The sequence below is a fragment of the Daldinia decipiens genome, assembly GCF_022478715.1.
Source record: "Daldinia decipiens strain CBS 113046 unplaced genomic scaffold F4813scaffold_23, whole genome shotgun sequence".
NCBI lineage: Eukaryota > Fungi > Ascomycota > Sordariomycetes > Xylariales > Hypoxylaceae > Daldinia > Daldinia decipiens.
Window position 1 is genome coordinate 292,598 of NW_026054566.1, and position 17,898 is coordinate 310,495.

The following is a 17,898-nucleotide window of genomic DNA, read 5'->3' on the forward strand; positions in this document are numbered from 1 at the left end:
ACGATACAGACAGTAAGAGAAAAATTAAATGCGACGATACGGATTAAATAAAAGAGAAATTTGGTCAAGGAATGAAATCAGGGCAGAATAGACTGAGAAAAAGACCATCAATCCATCAATTCATCAATCAGTCAAGTCATCCAACACTGTAGGGGTGAAGAAGTGTTGACTGTGATGAAAGAGGCAAAGTGTGAAAATGCGAAAAGTAGAAAGTTCTGCTTTTCTTTTTACAAAGAAACGAGAAACGACACACACGTCTGCACTAATCAAGAACAAGCTGCTTTCGGTGGTAGGCGCGACGAGGCTGCCGCTCATTGTTGCTTCGGGTGCATACCCACGCTATGCCTAAGCTAAATATGGCAAGCTTAAAGAGCTTTGACCATTATGTAGGTAGGTACCTACCTTAGGTCAGGTAGTGTAGGTACATCTGAAGCTAACTAACCCATGTATTTGGGCAGCCCCCATATTAAAATGTTACTTATCACTTATACTTATCACTTATCAGTGCTCATAACCCATTCAAATCATCCTCGATCTAAATTCACAAGTCAACAGTCGTTTTCACCAGTACCTACATTAGGTGCCCATGTATAATCCGACAGCTACTAATTCACTCTTTCTGGTTTTCTCTACGAGATAGTATCAAGCCGGTTGATAGTAGCTCATTCCTAATACTTCGTCATCTTGGCATAAAAAGCAATAAGGAATGCCTCCCTTAGGCAGCATATCTTCTCTCGTATCACCAACATAATATTTACCTAGTTCCATTTATCATATTAACTCCTACCAAATTTTGGTTTCTTAAAGGGCATAGATAGCTCCATTTTATTATGTATGTCCAATTATTAAATATAATATGTATTATATTCCCTTCATTACTTACACTTCCACAGCAGTCTCCAGGTGCCATCAACTATTGTCCTTTATAGCCCCCGTCCACCTCGTGAAGCCCAGTCACAGGTCCGGATTGCCACCCCATACCCTCGAGTTCTGACCTGGGTTGGCCATGCGCTTCGTACACTCGAGGTTCGGTTTGAGCTGGAGCTTCGTGTACTGGTTGACCATGTGCCTCTTGCGGAGTATATGGGGAGATGGGACTTGGCATTTGTGACGCATGATTCTGACCACGTAGCTCGGGTATCTGTGGAATAGGCGGTTGAGGATAACCGCCATGGCCCTGGAGCTCTGACGTATTGGGTGAGCTATATGCGGACACTGGCGAAACGTTGTCTACCCGGGTAACTTCTTGGGTTTTCAGCACATCTGGATTTTGGCTACCATCAAGCTCAGGTTTCCCGCTGTATTCCGAGTCAACAGGCTGTGACATCGTCTGACTACCGTTTTGGCTATGCCTCCGTTGTCGCCAGAAGAAAAATATCGCGAGTCCTATAAGCGCAAGAGCGGCCAAGACCCCAACCACAACTCCAACAATTGTACCCGTATTAGATTTATTAGCAGAATCGCTACTCGACACTCCGGACTCTAAAGGCCTTCCACCACCTTCGGAACTTAAACTTCCAGATCCCCCTGAAATCCCGGTCTCTTTCGGTCCAGAAGTCCCGGTGTTCGAAGTAGCCATTGTTTGCTCCACTATTGCGGTTATTATTTATATGAAATGAAGAACCACGCATTGGGCTTACAAGATTCGGTAACTCCAGCTGGAGTTGTTAGCCCCTTGGCAGCACTGCAATATAGGTCAAACACCAGTAATGCTGAACTGACATCTTCGGTCGCTGTCGAATCACATGAGTATTTCACGTCGGATGTGATGACATTACGCATAGAGCCAGACATGCTACTTTTCAGACAAGCGCATGATGCGAGGGCCTTTGGACCATCGGGACAGAGATCATAGGTTTGCTTCGGAGATAAATGTCAGACTTCAAATGGCAATTATATGCAGGATTTATGATCTTACACTTAATACTCCATACGACACTGCAGATTGTGCGCAAGGGGCCAGCGAGCTATATTCAGGTAGCGCGGTAATATAATATGTCACTACCCTATGCATCAATAAATATTCAAATAAGACGAGAAGATGGTCTGTGACTTACTGTCGCCGGGGGGGTCCGAAGTCGTTGGGAATGACGAGGTTCCTTTGATCAGCCCGCAGTAGCCTGAGAAAACGGCTTGTGCCGAGTCTATATCCTCAACATGGGACGAGCATGAGGATTTCACGGACTTGTTGATACCCTGACTAGCGAGCAAAGAATTCTGGTTCTTATTGCACACACATGTTGCAAGAAGGCTCGGCTCTGCAGGGCATAGATCATAAGTCTGCCCCCCAATATTAGATGGCATAATGATTATATCAAATATCTAGGTGAAACTCACCATACTCCTATATTACGGTTAGGGGAAAAGTCTTCAACAAATACAAAGTTTAAGCAAACTACTAAAACTCACTGGACAACGTAAGATAAACCACTCGCGGCGCAAGGCGCAAGATCCTGCCACGCCGCAAAGTCGGTAATATATTGTGTGACCGGATTAGAGGGAGTTGGGAAGGGTGTAATTGACGCCTGGTTACAGTATGCGTTAAACACGCTCGCCGCACTCGCTTGGTCTTCAGACGCAGTCGAACCACAACTACGGCTAACCGAACTCGAAATTCCTGTCGATATCGAGGCGAAGTTGTTGTTCTTGGTGCAAACGCATGATTGAAGATCCGTTACTGCTTCGGGGCAGTTTTGGTATGTTTGCGCCTGGACATTCTCAGATACTGCGGCCGCTGCACATGGGGCCTAGGTACAATTAGCATCATCTTCAAATAATCGGCTGCCGGTCGAATCCGGATCTCTGAGCTTATTATATATTCTGGCTCATGAGGTCTCTCTAACAAGATAACACTATTAGTGAATAAACCAAACTTACCAATACGGTGAAAATAGAAAGATCAGTAACATAAACAACCTCCTGCGCTCTCGCAAATGATGCACCTAAGCAAGCCCAAACGAGCGATGACCGTAGATGAGGCATTATTCCCGCTTTTTCATAACCAGGCTCGAGAATAGAAAACCTTAAGAATGCCTCCTAAGGTAACTAGGTGAATATAGCACCTAAGATATACAAAGGTAGACAATACAGGTTAAAAGCAAGAAAGGATTGATGCAATACACCAAGAACCTGGCGCCGCAACCCTCACAGGCAGTCAAACGTCGACTTTTCTATCGGTTTCTCGAGGGACCACTCCCTATCTATGCCACACCGCGTGCCCTTGTTCACGAAGCGCCATACCCCTGACAGCTGAAGACTGGCGACGTCCGCCAAGTAGCCACGAGAGCGCCATTTTGCCCGGCTCGGGAAAAGCTGAAAGCTAGGGAAGATTGATGGAGCCACTAGCTGCAGATGAAATATTAGCGGCGGTTTTGAGATAAATGAGTTGCCCTTCAGTATCCGCTAGGTTAGTACTAACTTCGTGACAGAAATGCTAAGACTTGATCCACTTAACCTACACGTCTCCTATTTCTTTACTGTAGCTGTAAAGCTGTCAAAAATATGAATAGGTAGTTTGAGAAAATGAACCAATTAGCAACTGATGGCGGGTTAAGCCCATCGGATTCTTCTCAGGCCATTTAGGACCCTTAATATATTAATAAAAAGTTGTATAATATCAAACTCCGATCCCTTAAGATTTATTGGGATAAAATACGACGTGTTTGGTTATATAATCGTAATAAGCCCCCCACGGACTTTGTAAACTACGGCGTGAAATATGATAGTTAACTTCAACGACTCTTTCACATTTCCTACCATATATATTAGGCTAGGAGGTACTTAAGTCTGTGGTTAATCAAACCCTCGTTTTGAATGCGTGAGAAACCCGTCGTGTATGATCAGGTAGGTACCTATGAATATAACATTACCTCATAGTTCCCGTCACAACAGCACACTACGAAGTGCTAATGGCTGTTGGACTTGCCGGCTGCGGCGCAATAAATGTGATGAAACCCGTCCTGCATGTGACGTGTGCGCTGCACTCCACATCACCTGTCACTACGATCAGGATAAGCCAGAATGGATGGATGGCGGCGCAAGACAGGAAGAGATGGCTGAGCGTCTCAAGCGCGAAGTTAAAGAAAATGCCCATCTCCGCCGCGAGGTCCGCGCGATCCACGCCCCGGGCGAGTTTCTCAGGGCAACGACACCGGAAAGTCTCAACAGTGAAAAAGAACCACGCCCCGAGGTATCCGCCATCCGTCTTCAACGTGGGGCTGACTGTAAAATTGTCAGGAAAGACATTAACGACAATGTATCCTTTGGTCGATCTTGTACTGTTCTTATCACGTTCTACCTCGAAAACTTACTTCTATTCTTATTCCCCTTCTACTGCCCTTCTCCCCTCGAAGGCGGTCGGTTCTAGATCTTAGAGCTGATGTTAAGCAGTCCAGTAGTACGAAAGGCCACTTTATATCAATCTTCATACTTCTTCTCCCTCGCCCAGGGAACAGCTAATCACGATGCAGTCTGGGAGACGGTGCTCTCGCAGACTAGAGATGCATTTGGGGTGCTGAGACAGTCACTGCAGGTTATCGACGGCTCAGGCATCACCGAGCACATACACGGCGCTGTGAGGATTATGGCAAGCATCATGCAAATGCAGCGTTTCGAAATCACTATATTATGCTTCGATAACTGTCAAGCGCATCTAAACACCGGCTTGGCTCTGTTCAAACAACTTCTCGAGAGCCCTGGCTCAGTCGAATCAACAGGGCTTAGCTCAAACTTCAACGCTGTCGTAGATCGTCTAGGGCCGCCAACAGGGATTTCACCCGCCCAGGATGTGAAGGTTCAAAGTGCCGAGCAGGCCGCTTTCGTTTCTCCTCTGCCCTTTTGATCTTTGATGGCATCGTTGCTAGCATAATTCTTCAGGAGCAGCCTAGACTTTACGAGTATCAACGCTGCCTCCTGAGCGATGCCAATGGCACCGATCCCCTGGTCAATCTTGAGGCAGTTGTGGGATGTCAAAATTGGGTGTTGTTAAAGATTAGTGAAATCTCCGCGCTCGATGCATGGAAGAAGCAGTGCAAGAGAACATGAAATCTCGATGTCACAGACCTGGTCCGTCGTGCCACAGCTATAAAGGACTTTCTAGAAACTCATCTTGTTCGGCTTGAAGCCGAGTCGTCCGCCATTGCACAAAGTAGTAGTAGCCTATTAGATGCCTTCAACGTGCCTTATTACCAGCAATCAAAGACGTCTATTTGCCAGAGTCGTTTGACTACACAGGTCTAGGCTCATGCGGCCTTACTTTATATCATCATTGTTATTTCCGGATGGCAGCCCGCCAGCGTCGAAGTGCGTTACCATGTTTGTCGAGTCATCGACATTTTAGCACACGCAACATCGCCAAAATCGTTGCTACGTACGATGGTATGGCCATTGTGCGTAGCAGGCTACCTCGCAGAGCCAGCACAGGAAGCTGATTTGTGCAAAATAGTGGTCGCGTTGCAACCGCCAAGCGTCTTCGGTACGGTACGCAAAGCGCTTGAGATTATGGAGAATGTATGGCGCAACAGAGACACAAGTGATTCTGCAAGCCGCGACCTTTCTACGTGCTTTAGAAGTCAAGGTGAACTAGTATCACTTGTTTGAAGACAGTTGGGGAAAATGTAAGTGTGAAAACCTCTTTAGGGCACAGAGTTTGGCCATTTACATCGACGTAGACTTTAACTTCTAACTATGAAGATTCCCCAAGTTTTCATTCCGGCACGATCTTGTTGCTTAAACTGGACATAGCCCTTGTCCTTCACAAACGTGGCATGCCACGGCACATTTCCCTCATGATTCGCCAACTGCGCAAAGAATTCGCCATGCGCAGCACCATCGAGTGCAAGCCCCTTACTCTTACCATCTCCTTGGCGCTCATAAGCATGGAAGTAATCTAACGGGCATATAATGTTAGAAATACTCTGGACAGAACCTTTTATTTTTCTTGGGGGACTTACTAGAACCCCCGAGAAGAATATACCGTGTCCGCAACACCGACCCAAAATGCCGACGCCGACTTGCCCATGCCTAGATCTAATATAAGGGGCATCGAAACGACAGAGACGTTCAGGATATTACTAGTGTATATAAATGTCTTTTCAGCCTCCTTGGGTAACGTTGCCCACCCAATGACAGCCTATTGGGCTGCGACGTAGGGACTAACAGTGTTGACATTGAGATACGACACTGCCCGATGGGATCGAAAAAATGGAGTCCTTGTCAGGAGGGTTCGTGAGTGCTGCTGCGTTGTAGACAAAAACACTGGGAGCTTTCTTAAACTCGTTCTTCACTGCATCGAACAGCGCCGGAACCGAGTCGGGCTTGGTGAAGTCTGCTCTGAGTGAGAGAAACCCTTCAGTAGTTTTAGAGCCAGTGCCGCTCCTGGAAGCGATAGCAACTTTATAGCCGTTGCTAGAGAATTTCTGAGCGACAGAGGCGCCGACTCTAGGCCCAGCTCCGAGGACAAGTGCAACGTTTCCCGACATTGTGCTTTGATAGTTAGTGATAAAGATGAATCTTAAGGCTCTAAGTTTATAGAAAAGCTAAGATATGAAATGGAAGATGGACTTATCTCGAAGTTGATATGCCCCCTATTTATATCTACTGGAGTCTACGTTCAATCACGATATATCCGAACACTCCGCCATCTTTTATAAATTACGGATTTATAATCCTACTATTCCGAAGTGCGAGGTCAAAGGTCGAATAGGGCGAATTCCATCATATTAGTCCATCAAAGCCATCATGTAAAATATAACCCATTCGTAATCCAAAAGAGCTGTGATTGGATGCAATAGACATTGCCTGTTAATTAACACCCATGAGCTGAGGAAGAGGGCTAGGAAGCTAAACTTCGTCGCGCGGGGGAGTGTTTACTCTACAGGATGTTGAACTTCCAACATGCATGACCGGCCCTTCACATCGTATACCATCTTAGTAGTTTTCCAAACTTCTATGCTCTGTATATCTAAACAATTTATTTGTCAGCTCGCGGTCCGAGTGATTCGAATATGCTACATCTGGCTGCTTCTGTTTATAAGACCTATGAAGGTCAAGGAAAGATTAGGCTAGACATCGCCCGTCATGTCCTTGGCGTTGCCATCCTATAATTCTATTGTTCGATCAAGGTACATATATTTTGCAATTCTTCTTGTAAGTTTGTCCATACCGCTTGTCTGCCGCATCTGCCAGTCGTACACGAGTACTATTATAGGATATCCATAGGTAGTTGAGCCTCTCCACATTCTCGCATCCACAATTTCCTAAAATCCCATTCAAGTACACTAGGTTAGGTTAGTAACGGGCACGAAGTTGGAGAGTGTCTCCATTTCTTATTATTGTTATTATATAACCAAAAATAAAAAGAGAAGTATGAGGGAACTAAGAAGTATCATGCCAATCCTATAGGCTGTATCCATTGTTGGCACGTGACTAAATAAGTATTGCCGACTTCGCTCCAAGAGGTATTAGTTATCTTATTACCATGATAAATTCAATCCACTACATCGCGTATTTCATTATTTCAAACTAGATTTCATCTCCATAGATGATTCATGTCTCCGTCATGGCTTGTGTAATACGCAATTTATTGGCTATGCGTTGCCGCATAAGCCGTCTTACACCTACTACCCAAGTCCAATTTCATATGGGTGGACGGTTATCTTCATCGCCGTCTAGAACGCCGCAATATTTTAGCACTCAAGCTACCGACCAACAGGATGACCGACTTACGACCCTAAAAGTGCAGAAGAGCAGACTAATGGATGCATTGCATCATACGTGCTCTTTCGGGACAGGCAAGCGATGGGGAAGGCAAGTCAATTTCTAAAATCGATATTCTTACATGACAACATACTAATGTTGTATGCCACCAATTACAGCGCGTCAACCGAGACAGGTATGTCACGGCTTGCATTGAGTGACTCGGATAAACAGGCTCGGGATTGGTTCGTCAAGACAACCAAAGCTTTGGGATGCAACGTCACTGTTGATACTATGGGTAACATATTCGCTATCCGACCTGGTCGACGTGAAGGACCGGCGACTTTTGTTGGATCTCATCTAGATACACAGCCGAGCGGTGGCCGTTATGATGGGATCCTGGGGGTTTTAGCTGGTATCGAGATGCTCAATGTACTACAGGAACACAAGGTGGAGACCGAGTTCCCAGTTGGCGTTGTAAACTGGACTAAGTATGTCTGGCCCTATCTCGGGGGCTTTGTTACCTCAAATTGGGCTATATCTTGAAGGGGAATCGAACTAATAGGTTACAACAGCGAAGAAGGCGCTCGATTTCCCATCAGCATGCTGTCTTCAGGGGTATGGGCTGAAGAGATCGCCCTCGACCGCGCTCATAATACTCAGGAGGTAGGCGGGGGTACTGCGACGGTAAAGTCTGAATTAGAACGAATTGGATATCTCGGTTCAACACCGGCGAGCTACCAGAGCATTCCCATGGCCGCTCATTTCGAACTTCATATTGAGCAAGGCCCGATCTTAGAAACGGAAAACCAAAAGGTCGGAGTCGTAAAAGGGGTTCAAGCTTATAAGTGGTTCACTGTCGACATTCATGGACGAGGTACTCAATCCGTGCCTATTTCTAGGAAATTAAAAAACCGAGTGATTGTGAGCTGACTGTATGGGACTACTAGATGCACACACAGGTACTACGCCTCTAAAAAGCCGTGCTGATGCGATGCTGCTTGCAGCACGCTTGATCACCCATTCGCATCGCCTAGCAACTGCGCATTCCGCAGTTGCTTCGACAGGTATCCTCACACTGAGCCCCGGCAGCACAAACACGATCCCTGGACACGTGAGCTTCACGCTTGATGTTCGTGCGCCTACTGATGCTACCGTCGATGCCATGGAGGCTGATCTAAAGAGGGACTCCGCAGCGCTGGCTGCGGGCAACGATATTGGGGGACTTCTCGCCAACTCGACGCCAGGGAAGCCGCTAAGTGTCGAATGGAGAACGGACTTCGTCTCTCCCGCTACGATATTTCACCCAGACTGTATTGCCGTTGTAAGAGCTTCCGCCGAGGCGGTCACCGGCAACAGTAGTTTAGTGCGGGATATGACTAGCGGAGCTGGACACGACAGCGTATATGCTAGTCGGCAATGTCCGACGAGTATGATCTTCGTTCCGTCGAAGAACGGCGTTAGCCATAACCCCGAGGAGTACACTAGTCCCGAAGACTGCACAATAGGTGCAGATGTTCTTTTGCAGAGTGTACTTAGATATGACCGTATAAGGGCCGACGGTAAGGGACAAGTTGTCTAGGTCTCTCCATGGGAGAATGCAGATATCAAAGCTGACACGACGAACGTTTCCGTGTATTGGTATGGAAATCACCGTAAGTACTATTAATATAGTATATAATAGTCGGTAATAATTGACTTTATGACCCGACGACTGGATTTCCTAAATGTTATTTTGGGCTGTTTCTGCTCTTAGAGGGCTTGATGTTTGAAATATTCATAATAGGAGCTACACCGACTCAATCGAGGGGGATGCCCTTGGCATATTGTAATTCCGATGATGTTGTCATGGGGTCATGTCTTGTATGCTAGGTCTGGACAATCCAAAGACATTATCTACGACATGGCTGCAGATTCCTGATTATGACTGCAACGAGTTGTTTAAGCTTCAGCTTGAGGGGGGCGAGCCGAGCAAAACTTTATATACCGTGGCAGGGATGTTGTAGTTTCTTCAAACATTAAGATGTATATGAAATTCAGTCTTTCATCTGTCTGACGTTCAAGTTAATGCGCTTATTCCGCATCCATCCTTTCCATTCCTGAAACTTGTCGCCTTCGGCCGGCCAATCGGCTAGGAAATCTGGACAGGTGCCTTTAAGAACCTTTGGTACGCCATGCCAAGCATATCGGGATTCTTGGGTCATGTAAATGGCATCTCCGGATCGTAGTCGCAGAAGAAGGTATGGCTTCTCGGAAGCTTCTTTACCGGCCGATATGTGTTTATAGCCATTTGGCGCGACCATAAATAATGCATCACAACCTATGCTGAGACTTACAAGACCCTTGTCTGATTCCTCACTAACATCTCGATGCATCATCATCGTGTCCCCTGGGCTATAAAAGTTGACAATAGCGGCCTGAGCAGCAGTATCCGGGAAGAGGGTCTGAAGGAAGTTGGCAATATCATGAGGAAAATCAGGAGGAGCTTGATTAGGATATTCTCGATTGGACCAATCGTATTGCCCCCCGAGAGTGACCCAAGATAACCGCCGTTCAAGGACTTGCTTGATAGACAGCGACTTGTGAACGGTCGGGTCTTTGGGCAGAAACTTCGCAGATGCTTCTGGAGAGTAAGAGAAGAAAGACCGGGAATCAACATCCGCCTTATCTTGTTCTTCTAAGTAGGGAAGATCATAGTGTAAGTGTAAGTTAGTCTGGTGGGTAGGATTGCTTAGATCCCTATGAACCATGCGGTATAACAATGCTTTTTGCGTTCTTGGGGGTATTAGAGAGGGAAATATAAGCAAGCCTGTAATCTGGTATGAGAATAATCGCCGTAATAGTAACGAGTAGGCTTACCTGGGAGTAAAGGATGAAAATAGAAAGGAGCATCTTCAACGCTTTGGCTTCCATCCCAGTCACTACCTTCGAGTTGCTTAAAAGAAGCCGTGAGATTTTCACTTGGGATATGCCCTGCTAGCTTGAATGCGCCCACAGTGTTCGGGGGGTCTAGCTCATCTATGTCCGGATGACTCGTGAATTCCTCATGGTCAGTCCTCGAATATCTTTTCCACGTAGCCTTGAGCTCTCCATCTGGTTGCTCATGGGCGTCTAGGGTAGTGAGGTCAAGGGTCATAGTGGGCGAAGACGTAGGAATAGGTATTTGTGTAGATAGATTAGATAAGATACCAGCAGCACCCTTTTCCTTGTTTGTAGAGTTAGGGAGTTCGATCATGACATTTTTCATGCTCGGATGTCCCTGTCACTTCAATTGTATGCATGTGAAATGGAATGTATGCATTATGTAGAAATTACATTGTAGTGATAAGATACGGAAGAGTATTATGTACCGCATGCAGGTTTAAAGCCGAAAAGATACATGTAGGTACCTAACCTAATATAAGGTACACACTTGCATAGGTACATACTAGATTAGACGTGTATGTACATGATGTATCATAGCTGCTTATATAAACGTGCATTAGCGGCCTGAATCCCGAGCCACAAACGCGATTTGGCCTTGTTAGCCACAAAGTCGGCGCGTGTCAAAAGTTAGGTATGAATCCACTGTTTACCTGTATTATTGGAAAAACATCCACACTCATGAGCTATAAAATCCCAATTTCAGCCCACATACCGCCAACAACCCTTCCACCGATCCTCGCAGCAAACTGAACTTCGTGCAGTACTTAACATATCCCCGGTACCAATGGAGTTTTAACAGACTGCAAGATCGTACAGGATTAACTCTGTCCGCTCCTTTTGATACACTCAGGCAACGTTTGTTCTGGTTATCCTCGTCGAGATTCTCTCCCACTATTGCCCCTCGTTTTCTGTCGTTACCCCCCAACCCACACCACTATTTAAACGCTCGAGTAAATAGCAACCGAGTCCAACTTCTTTGGTGCAGGTTACCCCCCAGTATTCGAGATTCCCATAATCATCTAACGCCCCTCCTCCAATCCAAATTTTGTTTCTTACATTCCTTCGATCCAATTCAATTCTAGTGCAGTAGTAGCCATTCTTGAAAATGGATAACTACCAGAAACTTGAGAAGATTGGCGAAGGTAAGGCGAACTTTTGCATCTCAATCTTCAAACTCGCTATTTGCTAAATGAAATCTACTTCTAGGCACTTATGGTGTCGTCTATAAAGCCCGAGACTTGGCCCATGGCGGTCGTATCGTCGCATTGAAGAAGATTCGTCTCGAATCTGAGGATGAGGGTGTTCCTAGTACCGCCATCCGAGAGATCTCTCTGCTCAAGGAGATGCGTGATCCCAACATCGTCAGACTGTTTAACATCGTCCATGCCGAGGGCCACAAGCTCTACTTAGTCTTCGAGTTTCTCGACCTCGATCTGAAGAAGTACATGGAGGCGCTTCCCGTCAGCGATGGTGGTCGCGGTAAAGCTCTACCTGAAGGGTCGGGGCCCGAACTGGGACGTCTTGGGCTGGGTAGTAACATGGTTCGCCGATTTATGACCCAGCTTTGCGAAGGAATACGATACTGTCATAGCCACCGAATCCTGCACCGAGATCTCAAGCCGCAGAACTTGCTGATTAACCGCGATGGAAACCTGAAGCTTGCCGATTTTGGTTTGGCGCGTGCTTTTGGAGTGCCCCTTAGAACATACACCCACGAGGTCGTTACGCTCTGGTACCGAGCTCCGGAGATTCTGCTTGGTGGTCGACAGTACTCCACAGGTGTTGACATGTGGTCCGTAGGCTGTATCTTTGCAGAGATGTGCACCAGGAAACCGTTGTTCCCCGGAGACTCGGAGATCGACCAGATTTTCAAGACCTTCCGGTAAGTGTATCTTCTCGATGCTGTCTGTGATTACACATTGCTCATTGCATTTTTAGCTTACTGGGTACTCCTACTGAGGAGGTATGGCCTGGAGTTACTTCTTACCCTGACTTCAAAGCTTCGTTCCCTAAATGGATACGCGACCATTCGACGGTCTTGTGCTCGAACCTCGATGACAACGGTCTCGATCTTCTAGAAGCTCTGCTCGTATACGATCCCGCCGGTCGAATTTCTGCCAAGCAAGCCTGTCACCACCCCTACTTCTCTGATGTACCTCGCCAATCGACCCGGTATGGAAGTAATGGACACGCTTAAGTTATATTTCGTCTTGTTGAATGAACTAGGCATCTTACGACTCGTCCAAAGCAAAGTATGCTTACTTATACGGAGCATTAGTATTGCCTTTCAGGATACGGCGACTCGGGCATTAAACAACGTCGACAATACTATGTAACACTATCATCAGATTGTTCTTTATCAGGAATACTCTGTGTCTCCTACGCCTTGAGCGGATTTGTGGAGGAAGTATCCTCTTCCTGGGTTTTCCCATGCTTTCGCAACCTATGCAGTCCATGGACGATGACTTTACATGGCGTTAGGAGGAGGGACTCGGCATTCGAGAGGAGTCAGGAAGGAAAGGGAACTATGCATAAAGAATGGTTTCTTTTTCCCCTTGGGGGTTATGGATACGGCGGCATGATGATCATAGGTCTTCGGATCTTCTCGCCGGACCGGAAATGCCCCCTTTTTCGTTTTCTTTTGTCTGAACTCTGATCTAGTTGCTCGGCTTCAGAGATGCTGTATTTACCATTGCATGCCTAGGTAGGATGAAGCAATTAAGATTTGTTACATTCTCCGCTTGATGAGCTTGACGATTCCGTTCTTATGCATATCTTATAAGGGTTTACCCATAATATGTAGAAATGTCCTGTAGGCACATATTCCTTATACATGCATCAGCTGGCTTAGGCGCACATATATGTGGGGTTGCTAATTCCATACCGACTGCCGGATACTTGAGTCCGGGCTAGGCACACTGTGAGGTGACGTGAAGCTAAAGGTTAGGTACATGTAGGCAAGTATTCCAAGATGTATCGCCTAGCTGAAAAGAGAGATTACGTAAACTTTTAAATTGATCGAAACTCGGGCCGCGTCGCGCGCCACGGATTCTTCGTCAACCAACATTGTATTGAAACTTCTGAGCCACGCGCATTTATTTCTGATCGTTCCCATCTTAGTTTAATTGACGTCAACTCTATGCCGACATGCGAATTACAATCCCAATTATCGAATCACCATGCGCATCATTAAGCCATCATGGCTGAGCCATAGAGGTATGAGGCCTGTATTTGTTGATGAGCTTTCTGAAGATAGAGAAAACAAGGCTGATTATTTCTGAAGGCGAACAGAAAGACTTCGAAGTCTACAGCTGCCACATATCGCCTGATGGAAAGCGACTTGCAACAGCTGGTGGAGGTGCGTTTTTAGCAATGTTTGATCACTACCAGCTTTATTTGCGTTGATATCTTACTTGCTTTAGATGGTCATGTTCGAGTTTGGTCGACCGAATCTATCTATAATGCCGACGATCCTTCCTACACGAAGCCGAGGCAGCTCTGCCATATGAGCCATCATCTCGGCACCATTCATTCCGTGCGCTTCTCGCCCAATGGCCGCTACCTCGCATCAGGGGCAGATGACAAGATCATATGTATATACCAGCTTGAGAGTGGCCCGCCTACTATCGCGCCTTTCGGAACGAACGAGCCACCACCTGTCGAGAATTGGAAGACTTCAAGGCGACTGATAGGGCACGACAATGATGTCCAAGATCTTGCGTGGTCTTACGATGGCTCGATTCTTGTCTCTGTGGGTCTTGATTCCAAGGTCGTCATCTGGTCGGGTCACACTTTCGAGAAGCTCAAGGTGCTTGGAAATCACCAGAGCCATGTGAAGGGTATTACTTTCGACCCTGCCAATAAATTCTTTGCTACTGCTAGCGACGACCGATCTATCAAGATTTTTCGGTTTACTCCTCCTGCCCCTAATGCGACTCAACATGATATGGTTAACAACTTTCAACTCGAGACCACTATTAGCGCCCCCTTCAAATCATCACCACTAACTACATATTTCAGAAGGTGCTCATGGTCACCTGATGGTAATCATATTGCTGCAGCTAATGCGGTCAACGGCCCCGTAAGTTCGGTCGCTATAATTGAGCGAACTAGATGGGACAGTGAAATCAATCTGATCGGTCACGAAGGTCCTACAGAAGTGTGCATGTTCTCTCCTAGGTTGTTTCATACGAAAAAGCCTGTGGAGAATGGAGCAACTAATGGTCATTCTGGGGGGACTTTGGTGACGGTGATAGCATCGGCCGGCCAAGACAAGACATTGAGCGTCTGGAACACGAATACGTCAAGACCTGTGGTGATTTTGCAAGACATGGCATCAAAGTCAATATCGGACCTTGCCTGGACCCCTGATGGTCAAATTCTATTTGCGTCGAGTCTGGATGGCGGTATTGTTGCAGTTAAGTTTGACACCGGAGAATTGGGCTGGGTGGCCAACCTGGAAGAGACGGACAAGGCCTTATCCAAATATGGTGCCTCTCGAAAAGCTATGGGAATAGCGGAAGATGTCGATGGGCTTCAGCTTGAGAACCACAGCAAGGAAGGGGAGAGAAAAGGTGCCGAATCGCGAATGGGAGCGCTAATGGGCGACTTTCATCCGCTTCCTAAAGACGCTCCACCTACGACGAATGGAGTTAAGAGTAGCGCTGCAACACCGAATTTGCCGGCGACAAATGGACAGACAGATGTCCAGCCAGAGAAAGAAAAGGCCCCCGTCGTAGAGGAGTCGGCCGATAAAGCGGCCGAGCGGGTGAATGAACTGAAATCCCGTGTAACTATAACTAAGGACGGGAAGAAGAGAGTTGCACCTATGCTCATCTCATCATCTGGAACCGGTCAGTCATCACTTCCCCAGAGCCAGCTGGTGGGATCTAGCTCCTCCAAAGCTGCGCAAAACGATGCGCCACAAACGATACTAGATCTTTCGAAGCCATACGATGGACTGCCAGAGGGCGGTCTAGCAGTTATGCTTCTTGGGAATAAAAGGAAAGCGATTGCGTCGGAGGGCGAAGATGACGATGATCCCCCAAACAAGCGATCAGCTTCTGGACCAAGAACTATAGTGAGAAATGGAGTAGAAGGTCTTGAACCCGCGATTCTCGAACCCCCCAAACATGGTCTTATACCAACCCCTGAATATCTCCGACCAGCCATCCTGAATCCCTCTATCGCAGTTTCTCAAGTCCGTCTAGCAGTACCTAAAGTTAGGTCACATATTATCCGTCCATTAGAACGGGGCGTTTTGCAGGATGAAAGTAGCGTAGAGGAGGCATCGAAAGTGCCCGAAAACGTCATCTTAGAAGCAAAGAATCCGGTATCGATTCGAGACCCTTCGCATATCACGGCCACGAAACGTGGTAGTCTACTGTGGCAAGACTATCTTCCACGGGCCATTATCCTTGTAACTGGTAGCAAGAGATTCTGGGCCGCGGCATGTGAAGATGGCAGCTTGTATACTTGGACTCCCGCAGGCCGTCGATTGGTAAATGCGATGGTGTTGGAATCCCAGCCGGTGATTCTGGAGTGTCGCGATTGGTGGCTGCTTTGCATTACAGCGGTTGGTATATGTCATGTTTGGAATATTAACACACTATCCTCACCCCATCCGCCGGTATCGCTTGCGCCTGTATTGGAGATTGCCATCAGCTCGCTCCAGACGCATAGTGCCATGCCGGGTCCTGGTGTTACATCTGCACATTTAAACTCTAGCGGTCATATTGTAGTCACCCTTACAAATGGTGATGGATATTACTATTCCCCAACAATGTACTCCTGGCAACGACTTTCGGAATCGTGGTGGGCTGTGGGTAGCCAGTACTGGAACAGTAATGACTCTTCAGTTGGGACTTTGCAGTCTACTGCAGTTGGCTCTACATCTTCCAAAGACGGGCAGAGTGATGGAGCGACTGTTTCAGCTGGCATCATTCCCTACTTGGAACGACACACAACGAACGAGTTCCTGCTGAAGGGGAGAGCATATACCTTACAACGCTTAATCAAGACTTTACTGTCGAGGGATGGTTTCGAGACCTTCGAGTCTAGTGTTAGTATTGCTCATTTAGAAAACCGAATTGCTGGTGCCTTACAGTTGGGTTCGAAGGACGAGTTCCGACTATATCTGTTCATGTACGCGAAACGGATCGGAGCAGAAGGGCACCGAGGGAAAGTAGAAGAGCTTCTCAACAGCTTAGTGGGAGGTGTGCTGCAAGATAAAAAGGGGGGTAATACAGGAGGCAAGGGGTGGTATAGTCAAGATGATGATATTTGCGGGTGGGATCGTAAGGACCTACTGAAAGGCGTTGTGATGATTCTAGGTAAGTTGTGTCATGGTCGAACTCGGTCTTTTGGCTCAATACTAACTGCCACCCAGGAAAATTCAGGGAACTCCAACGCATTACTGTACAATATGCACGAATCCTCGAGCTAACTCATGAGGATGACATAACTGGCGACGCTATGATAGTTGAAACGTGATGCAGCGTTTCTAGTAAGGGGGGGGAGTTGGGGGAGTTAGGCAGAAAATAAGGGGTGTTCATTATTGGCTTCCAAGGCCTAGGTACCAACCCTCATTGTCCTTAACTAATCCGATATCACTTTGTATTATAACCTCAATCCATAACCCAATAAGACTTCAGAGTACAGTCTAGATGATCATTTACCTTCTGCAGTGCCTACTTTGATAGCGTTTACTTGGGCGATATGCGTGACCTACAATCGGATAAGGGACAGGTGACTGGTTCAGTGAATCGACCCCTGACCGGCATCTGACCGGTATCTGACCGGTGGACTAGATTCGTCCCTGTGGTTCCCGTGGTTCCCGTGAACTGTGCTGAGGAAGTTACGTCCCATGTCGAATGGCGGTGTTTCCCTGACATCCTATGACAGGTACAACTGGTTCTAAGGTTGTTTGTTCCCGGCCAACCAGCAATCAACCATATCCAATCTTAAAATGAAGTAGAGGCGCTATATTTTTTCTAAAACAACACTAACCGCCATCACGTCGTCAAAAGCCTTTTGTCAATTGTCAAGTACAAACATCTGCCGTTATTTTCCTTCACCTTTCACCGGTTTGCACTTTGCCCTACTAACTCTCCTTGAACAATTGTCTTCTAGGACAATTGACTACCACCTACCACCTACCAAAGCATCTTTGCCTTGATTTCAATCACGTCTTCTTTTTGAGCGCCCCCTTATTCTCACTGCCGTCACTGCCGATTAACCTGTGTCGCGTCGAGGTTAGTCTATTCCTTTTCTGTGAAG

General features: G+C 46.8%; 7 protein-coding genes across 7 annotated transcripts; 4 read left to right on the top strand and 3 right to left on the bottom strand.

Annotated features, from left to right (window-relative positions):
* Positions 1–809: 809 nt before the first annotated feature.
* Positions 810–3,714, bottom strand: F4813DRAFT_364204 (uncharacterized protein). The gene is made up of 8 exons (XM_049243783.1): positions 3,459–3,714; positions 2,878–3,390; positions 2,410–2,747; positions 2,338–2,344; positions 2,058–2,280; positions 1,919–2,001; positions 1,641–1,860; positions 810–1,590 (listed from the first exon to the last, which is right to left on the bottom strand). Exons 2-8 carry the CDS (start codon positions 2,980–2,982, stop codon positions 914–916), a joined length of 1,653 nt encoding a protein of 550 aa, XP_049098349.1. The 5' UTR covers positions 2,983–3,390; positions 3,459–3,714; the 3' UTR covers positions 810–913.
* A 337-nt stretch (positions 3,715–4,051) lies between these two features.
* Positions 4,052–4,840, top strand: F4813DRAFT_390754 (uncharacterized protein; the record flags this gene model as incomplete). Its single annotated transcript, XM_049247061.1, has 2 exons — positions 4,052–4,355; positions 4,470–4,840. 2 exons carry the CDS (start codon positions 4,052–4,054, stop codon positions 4,838–4,840), a joined length of 675 nt encoding a protein of 224 aa, XP_049098350.1.
* An 832-nt stretch (positions 4,841–5,672) lies between these two features.
* Positions 5,673–6,479, bottom strand: F4813DRAFT_390755 (uncharacterized protein; the record flags this gene model as incomplete). The annotated part of the gene is made up of 2 exons (XM_049247062.1): positions 5,673–5,887; positions 6,158–6,479. The coding sequence occupies 2 exons, from the start codon at positions 6,477–6,479 to the stop codon at positions 5,673–5,675; spliced, it is 537 nt and encodes a 178-aa protein (XP_049098351.1).
* A 1,000-nt stretch (positions 6,480–7,479) lies between these two features.
* F4813DRAFT_134367 (amidase) lies at positions 7,480–9,504 on the top strand. Its single transcript, XM_049238753.1, has 4 exons — positions 7,480–7,806; positions 7,875–8,186; positions 8,271–8,572; positions 8,646–9,504. Exons 1-4 carry the CDS (start codon positions 7,541–7,543, stop codon positions 9,275–9,277), a joined length of 1,512 nt encoding a protein of 503 aa, XP_049098352.1. The 5' UTR covers positions 7,480–7,540; the 3' UTR covers positions 9,278–9,504.
* Positions 9,505–9,731: 227 nt separating this feature from the next.
* On the bottom strand, positions 9,732–10,942 carry F4813DRAFT_390757 (uncharacterized protein; the record flags this gene model as incomplete). Its single annotated transcript, XM_049247063.1, has 2 exons — positions 9,732–10,372; positions 10,555–10,942. The coding sequence occupies 2 exons, from the start codon at positions 10,940–10,942 to the stop codon at positions 9,732–9,734; spliced, it is 1,029 nt and encodes a 342-aa protein (XP_049098353.1).
* A 196-nt stretch (positions 10,943–11,138) lies between these two features.
* F4813DRAFT_364210 (Pkinase-domain-containing protein) lies at positions 11,139–13,488 on the top strand. Its single transcript, XM_049243784.1, has 3 exons — positions 11,139–11,762; positions 11,827–12,502; positions 12,559–13,488. The coding sequence occupies exons 1-3, from the start codon at positions 11,726–11,728 to the stop codon at positions 12,815–12,817; spliced, it is 972 nt and encodes a 323-aa protein (XP_049098354.1). The 5' UTR covers positions 11,139–11,725; the 3' UTR covers positions 12,818–13,488.
* A 187-nt stretch (positions 13,489–13,675) lies between these two features.
* On the top strand, positions 13,676–17,296 carry F4813DRAFT_364211 (Hira-domain-containing protein). The gene is made up of 4 exons (XM_049243785.1): positions 13,676–13,836; positions 13,904–13,978; positions 14,043–16,952; positions 17,009–17,296. The coding sequence occupies exons 1-4, from the start codon at positions 13,800–13,802 to the stop codon at positions 17,110–17,112; spliced, it is 3,126 nt and encodes a 1,041-aa protein (XP_049098355.1). The 5' UTR covers positions 13,676–13,799; the 3' UTR covers positions 17,113–17,296.
* The last annotated feature ends 602 nt before the right edge of the window (positions 17,297–17,898 follow it).